At 39.6% G+C, this 8,139-nt stretch overlaps 1 protein-coding gene across 1 annotated transcript; it reads left to right on the top strand.

The window, feature by feature from the left end:
* Positions 1-394: 394 nt before the first annotated feature.
* LOC104536986 (DENN domain-containing protein 3-like) lies at positions 395-7,645 on the top strand (the record flags this gene model as incomplete). The annotated part of the gene is made up of 9 exons (XM_010179743.1): positions 395-657; positions 1,204-1,374; positions 1,907-2,036; positions 2,503-2,610; positions 3,810-3,949; positions 4,956-5,116; positions 6,134-6,267; positions 7,264-7,379; positions 7,508-7,645. Coding segments are annotated over 9 exons (1,361 nt in total), but the record flags the coding sequence as incomplete, so codon positions are not given.
* Between the last annotated feature and the right edge of the window lie 494 nt (positions 7,646-8,139).

Here is an 8,139-nt window from a genome sequence, read left to right as displayed (position 1 = left end):
TTCCAATCCCTAACGTTCTGTGATTCTGGGAAAATATTCAGTTCAGTAGGGAAGTACAAATCCTTTCCCACTGAGTGACTGGATTTTTGGCATGAATTTTAAAAAGCAAGACTGGCACAGTGTTTGCTCCCTCCCTCCATACAATAGGGTGCAAGGGAGGATGCCAGATGCATGGGATCTGTGGCCTAGGCTAATAGCAGGGGTATCTTTTTACCTCAAAGGAAGAATTTTGTCTCTTAATTGTTTTCCAGGCCTATTTTTGATAGTTTTTGCACCTCACTTACCCATAATGCTGTTAGGGGCATAAATTGAAAGTTAATGTCTTTTAAGGTATCTTTCTCTACAAGTCTGTAAAATATTTTCTCATAGTAAACAAGTTTTAAAATTTTTCTAGGACATCAGAAACAAATCGACCCTGAAACATTCAGAGATTTCTACAACTACTGGAAAGAAACTGAAGCAGAAGCTCAAGAGGTGAATCTACCACCAACAGTAATAGAGCATCTAGATAAAAATGAATGTGTCTACAAGTTATCCTGCTCAGTTAAAACTAACTACGGTGTAGGAAAAATAGCTCTGACCCAAAAGCGCTTGTTCCTGTTGACTGAAGGAGGACGTCCTGGCTATGTCCAGATTGCTGCTTTCAGGGATATAGAGGTGAGCCTCAAGTAACTTCTTGTTTTCTTGCATGCTTCTGGATATAAGACGGGTTCCATTCTGCTAAGAGAGCTGTCTCTCAACTTAAAATTTCTGTAAGGAGTGTGGAAACATCTCTGATGTCAGTAGTGAGTGACTGGGTAACCAGTTCTTTGGACTATGAATTTCAGGGCTAATTTAGTGCAGTTTGCTTGGTGCTAAGATGACACAGAATACAAATCTAGAAGTCATAACCTCTAGCAGTACAGAAAGGTGCAAAGCACTGCACATGGGATATAGAGCTAGAGGAGTTTAATAATACAAGCATTAAATGTGCTTATTTGGCTGGGGTGTCAGGAAACCAGCTTGTACCCACTGTGCAGCAAAGCCTGTATGATATTTGAAGCTTATATTTTCATAAAACCATCTCTGCGTAACGATGTGTATGGATAATCGAAATCTTTGGCTATAGTTACAGAGAAAGTTGCCCTGTGGGATGCATTCTGCGCCTTATCTGGGATTGCGTGCTGTATGTTCCTTATTTTGTTTGTTTTCCTGCATTTCCAGGATGTCAAGAGCACAACTGTAGCTTTCCTTCTTTTGAGAATACCTACTCTGAGGATTAAAACATCATCTAAAAAAGAAGTCTTTGAAGCTAACCTTAAAACTGAGTGTGATCTCTGGTACCTGATAGTGAAAGAAATGTGGGCTGGAAAGAAAATGGCAGATGATCACAAGGTATAAATACGGGAATCTCTAACCAAATAAGTATGAAGTCTGTGCTTTCTGTCTCTGTTCTAAATAATTCATGCATCAATCTTAAAATTTCTAGGTTTTAACAAAAAAAATAACATAAAAAAATTAACTTCTAAATAGAATACTTCCAGAATAATATAAAAAAGAAAGAAAGAGAGATTACATTTAAAAATGTAGACTATTTTTTTCTCATCTGCTGGCATGGAAATTTTAATCATGGCACCAGTGCCATTCACATGGTTCCCTTTGCACATCCTGTATCAAGATTGTGCCAGACCTGAATTCTTATTTCAGTGTAATGAATTAACACTGGCTCCTGGCTCCCTGCCCCATGACCTTGCTTGGGAGTGGAAGATGCAATGTGGGAGCAGGGTTTGACTGCAAATAATCTGAATTATGGTGCAGGGCAGCAGCTAGCGCTTGTGCTAAGCATGACATCCCTTGTGATCGTTGAACGTGGAGACTTGTAAGAACTATGAGCAATAAATAACTACATTAAGTCTTTTCTCTTTAGGATCCTCAGTATATCCAGCAAGCACTGACAAATGTTCTCCTGATGGATGCTGTGGTTGGTGCCCTGCAGTCCTCCAAAACCATATATGCAGCCTCCAAACTGTCTTATTTTGACAGGATGAAGAATGAAGGTCAGTCACATAGCAGTGCTGCAAAGCCTGCTGGTATTGCATCATCTGTCTCAGCTCTTTCTATTTATATTCCAGTTTTCAAACTGATTAGCTGTAGAATTATAAAAAGACGTTAGTCTGATTGCACTTTCACAGATGTAATTTATTAAATAGTATTAATAGAAAGCTTAGTTTGTTTTTTTTTATTTTTAATTCTGTGCATCAGGACCTCTGTTGGTATATCTGTCTCTGTGTTGGATGCTGTGGTTTTGTTTTGCTTGTTGTATGGATGCTTTCTGCTACCAGAACTCATACAAATGGTGTTTGGGCTCTCTTAGCTAAGGCTAGAGGGAAAGAAAAGTGAGAAATGTGGTGAAACTCGGCAGAATTCTTATTTCATAAGAATATGAAAAAATATGAAATAAGAATTATAGACCTATTTCAGGCTTAAGCATGCACTTCATGACGTTTTAAAAATCTATTTTAGTGCCTATGATGGTCCCCAAAACAACTTCAGAGACATTAAAGCACAAGATCAACCCCTCAGCTGGTGAGACATTTCCACAGGCAATAGATGTCTTGCTGTATACGCCAGGTAAGGTGATTTATTGCTTGCTTTATGTTAGCCCAGCTTTAATTAGCCTATAAAGCATGTTATCTCTTAACACCTGGTATTGTGACTGCCTGGTTTTGTTCACATCCTGACGTGCTTTGGTTGTCTGTTGAATACTAAAACAGAAAATCATTTAAAAAGAACAGTAATATTGCATATTAAGATACTCCAAGGCATAGCTTTCACAATCTTAATTTGTCTTCCAGTGTGTATATGCCTTATAGTAGACTTCAATTACGTCTTAATGTGCCGATTTCCCATTACAACTGTGCCTCGTTTATTGAGCAGGGTGGGTGAATGATGCTCCACCATGTATCAGTATTTTTTTAAATCTCAGTAGAGTCAGGTGGGGGTGTTTGGTTGAACCATGTAATTGTGTGCCACCTCCTGAAGTCCCAGCCAGACCTAAATGCCCCTAATTCACTGTATAGAATGTGATCTAATGTACTATTCATTGCATGTCATTTAAATCCATCCTTGAAGAAAGTATTATCCATTTCCTTGTGCGCTGTTGTGTAATACTTGGCACTTTTATATCTGAGAAATTCAAAATGCACCGGGGGAAAAATAAAGTTAAGGACTGTGTGCAATGGGCCTGAATTTGGGTAGCAGATATGGTAAATCTGGAAGTTCCTAACTCTTAACTTCATAACCTTATTAGTCTTCTCATGTAAGCCCACATGTAATTCCTAATATTTGGGCAATTTGAGACAAAAAGAGAAAATTAGTGGACTTTCAAAGTTAAGGAAGTGGGCATACAGTTATATGTGGATGGGTGGGTGTGGTGGTGGGTTCAGTGATGCTTGTCTTTGTAGTTTGAGGCTTCTAAGTGGAGCTGTAATGGAGTGGATAAAATGAGTGGATTTATTAGCTGTATTTCATAGGGCTTAAAAGCCTTCCTGCAATCCCTGTTAGCTAAATACTTTGTCATCAATGAAAATTATTATCTCTGCTCTGAATAACTTAGTTGAAGATTAGACCATCAGGTGAGCTCGTGAAATAGATGAGAATGAGCACAAATTCATTGTGAAACAGCATCATTCATTAACTGGTGATGTAAACTCTAAAACCCAGACGTGTTTCATTAGGAAGCTGCTCTGTGTAATAATGATAGTTCCACACATCTCCAAAAGTGGTTTATTTTCTTTTAACCTCTCCCATCTTCTCCCCTTCATTTCTAGGGCATCTTGATCCTTCAGAAAGACTTGGCAATGCTCATCCGAAGCTATGGTGTGCTTTAAATGAGGGGAAAGTGGTGGTCTTTGACGCTTCTACCTGGTCTATTCAACAGCACTGCTTCAAAATGGGCCGCTCTAAACTGGTAAGACACACACACATCACAGTTTCAGTTTTAGCTTGGTGAGGTTTTTTTGCTATAGCCTGTATGACCCCAGACCCCTGGATATCTTCAAGGAACTCTGTAGTATTTTTCCTTAAAAGTTATAGAAATAAAGACATTTGAGTTGTTTGGGCTTCTGTTAACTTGGAGAAATGGAGATTTTTGAGAAAACTGGAAAGGAGAGAAAATGGGTTCATAACAAAACAAGTCAACTGGTGGGAAGTGATGGATTGGATATCAGGAGGGCCTTCTGGCCTAACAGCATGGCTTCTTGGGGCATAAGTGAGTTTGAAAGAGTTGAGGAGAAAGAATAATGGAGAAAATCAATATAAAGAGAAGATGAGAAGAGCCCTAAGAATGGATGAAAGTTCACCTCTGCTGAAGAACTGGAAACTGGGGAAAGGGGTAAGGAAAACAGGTAGATGACACTGAAAAAGAGAGAGTTCTCTAAAAGAAGATGGCTCAACCAGCAGGTTGAAGAGAGCTGCTGCTGAAAGACCACTTGAAAAGCATAACTCACTCGAAAAAGGGGAAGCTGAACCTGAGCTTCAGACTGAGTGAAAGACACGCAGTGGAGAGAACACACAGGAAAAGGGATTGGAGAGGTCACTTGTGTGAAAGCCAAGAAACATCACTGTGGATGAGTGTGGGAGAGAGTCAAAAAGGGAAGGGTATAGCTGATAACAGAACCACAGAATCATTAAGGTTGGAAGAGACCTCTAAGATCATCAAGTTCAACCATCAACCCAACCCCACCATGGCCACTAAACCATGTCCTGAAGTGCCACATCCACACACTTCTTGGACACCTCCAGGGATGGGGACTCCACCACCTCCCTGGGCAGCCCCTTCCAGTGCTTGACCACTCTTTCAGTAAAGAAATTTTTCCTAATATCCAATCTAAATCTCCCCTGGCAGCCTTTTTTCACGTTACATTAAAAAGTGATTTTTCTTCCAGGTTTTATTTAATCGTGCTTTTCCTCCCCAGACTTGTATGATCATGGTAGAACAGAGTCAAGTGTGGATCGGTTCTCAAGACTCCATTATTTATATCATCAATACCCACAGTATGTCTTGTAACAAGCAACTGAACGATCATCGTTCTGATGTTACGGACATCATTGTGGAGAAGAAGAATGGAATACCCAGGTATATTTAATCACAATGTTTTCTTCTTAAAAATACATATACAAGCAAATGTGAAGGACATCTGTACCACCAGAAGAGTCATGGATGTGTGGAGAATCTTCCAGTGGTTAAATATAAAGGCATTGCATGTAGCTAGAACAGTATGCACTAGCCTAGAGAATTTGGCCTGCGGGGAGCAGATGACTACTTATAGATCTAAATGATATAGTAGTGTGCTTGAATTATTTGCCTGAAACAAAGGTGAAAAGTTAACTTTTGCTGAAGGAAAAGGAGCCCATATGAGAGACCTGTGATTGATTTTCCTAGATATTGGAAATTGTTTTAAACAGGAGGGGCTTATCCTGCTGACATAAGCCTTCATTTAGCCCGTTTTTGTAGCTCCCATATTGTATATGGTAAACTAAAAACATAGTTTTGAAAGAAAGAGCATTATATACCTTGGAACAAAGAAGATAAAGGAATGCTTTTTTGGAGAAGGATGAGAGCAGCCGGGAATTGGCAGCATCCAGCGATGAATCAGTACAGATGCACTTTAAAGACCACTTCATTTTTGCTTTGAGCACATCATCAGCTAGATGTTTGCAGCATGCTTCTGGGTTTTTCCTGCCTGTTGGTAAAAGGAATAATGTATTTATTGTTTTGTTCAGGCAAAATGCTTTTGATCTTTTGGTAGTAGGCGACTTAAGCAGCTTGAAAGGTGGATGCCTGGCTGCAACCCAGAGCTGTTGGCTGCTTAAACTTAAGACTCCGGTCACCTTATTTAAAAGAATTGAACCAGTCTAATTGTTCACTGTTAAAATAATTACAATATCTGGCCATGAAGCCTTTTGGACTTCAGTCCATTTTCTCTTGGAAATTTTTACTGTGCTTTACTCTTCAGTCTCTGAAATGAAGAACATTAATTTGGGCTTACTGTAAAATTGGTTATTTTGCAAGTAAATATTTTCTGTGTATGCATTCTGTTCTGAACATGAATGTACATTATACTATTATTATTTATTTAATCTGTACCAACAGCGAAGCGTACTCAAGCAGTTTGGATGGAACAGTGATTGCTTGGAACATCAGCACTCTGAAAGTGAACCGGGTCTTCCAGCTGCCCTGCCAAAATCTCACTTCCATCAAGCTTCATAATGACCAGCTGTGGTGCTGTAAGTTTGTTCCTCAATTAATTAAAAAACCCCCAAACATCTTCATACAATACACTTCTATTAGGCAGAACAATACTTTAATCTCAAACTCAGACTTGTGTGTACACAGTGTTCTTCCCCCATCCTCCACTTAGTCTGTTTAAGCAGCCTTCTGTAGGTAAGGCCTCCAGAACACATAGATGGGCATCTTGAATCACCCCTGCTGCAGGATGTGACTTCTGACTACATTTTATTTGTCTGACCTCCCTTGCCTGCAAATTTGAATGGAAAGCTTTGAGGAAGTCCTTTTAAAGTCTGGACTTTACAATATTGGTCTGACTTGGTTTTGCGGAAGCGCACCAACTTGGTAATCCCCAGACCTGCATTTTGGTCACTTGCAGAAATGTCATCCCCTCTGTAAGAGTTTAGGTAAATAAAGTAAAGCTTTGTGCTAGCGTAAAAGATCTTCTTGAAGTTGTTTCACAAATGGTGACTGTTTCAAGAATTTTGCACTGATTCTCAGTGCCCCCATACACAAGAACCTGGTTCCAAACATATCTCAACAAAACAGCAGCTAAAGCCTTGGGAAATTCCTGCTCCTGCTGTGGGCAGTAGCGATGCTGCCATTGCTGGGGTGGGTAAGAATTCAGCTCTGTTAAATTTGTAGCACAGACACTTGGATTCAGTTCTGCAGATGAAAATAAATGTGTACTTCAGAACCTAAGTATGAGAGATCCTCGTTTTAAGGAGTTTGTTTCCTCTCCTCTCATCATTTTTGAACTCTAAACTAAGAGGTGTATGCACTGCAGAGTGGCAACTAGTGTTTGGAGAAAGAACAGATCTAAAATATAGACACTGTGGAAAAACAGGGAGGAGTATCTCAAAGATTTCATTGTTGACTGAGAAACAAGACAGTTGTTGGATGCATTCATTTTATTTTGCCTGTTTTATACATGGTTTGTAGAGATGGAGGAAGTGGGCACTTCTGTTACTAACCCTTTAGCTTTAATATCGAAGGTACTGGAAGTTGCATACTTGTGGTGTCAACGCGTGAATTTCGACTACAGATGAAAATTGAGCACCACCTGAAGGATGTGTGTTCCCATTTCCTCTGCTTCCAACTCTTTCCTGAGGTATTACATTTGAACTATTAATAGAGTTTAAACGAAGCACGACTATGGCATTTCAAGCCATAGTTACTTATTGCAATATACCTCCTGTCAGCAGTGCTAACGTCAAGTGTATTTTTTCTGTGCTTTAGAGAGATGAAATGTGGGCATCTTACTCCGGGAGTAGCGACTTGTACATTTGGAACACCAAGGACTTTACAAGTACACCCCAAAAGATTCATCTTCAAGATTGCTCTGAGATCACTTGTATGATAAGAGTTAAAAATCAGGTGAGAGACACTTGCACAGTTTTTACCTGTTGTGGAATTCTTTACTAAAGTTTTGTTTGTTTACAGCTCTCATGGGCTGTCCTTGGTTAGCTTCCTTACTGGGTGTTTCCCTACTTACTGATTTGAAACGTTGATTCCTCTTTGAAATGAGATGCTAATGACTGCCCAATGGTTGTTGTTTAGGTGGTTGTTCTGTCACCCAGTGACTCCTGCCCACCAGGGGAGGGGAGCTGGGAAAAAGAAAGGAGACCTGTGGCTTGAAATAGAAACAGATTTAATAAAATAATTATAAAACCCACTTCTAATAGCATTATTAATATGAAGTACACAGAGTTCTACTCAGCCAATAGAGTGGTTACAATCTTCCCCATGATCCTGACCAGTTATTTATTCAGCCAAGCATGCAATCTAAGCATCCCCAATACTGCTGCACTTCTGTTGCCTAGTTCAGAATCACAGAATCACATTAGGAGTTGGAAGGGACCTCAAAAGCT

Source organism: Mesitornis unicolor, unplaced genomic scaffold, assembly GCF_000695765.1.
Source record: "Mesitornis unicolor isolate BGI_N332 unplaced genomic scaffold, ASM69576v1 scaffold42162, whole genome shotgun sequence".
NCBI lineage: Eukaryota > Metazoa > Chordata > Aves > Mesitornithiformes > Mesitornithidae > Mesitornis > Mesitornis unicolor.
Note: the sequence above shows the minus strand (reverse complement) of the source record. Positions and strands in the feature narration are given on the sequence as shown.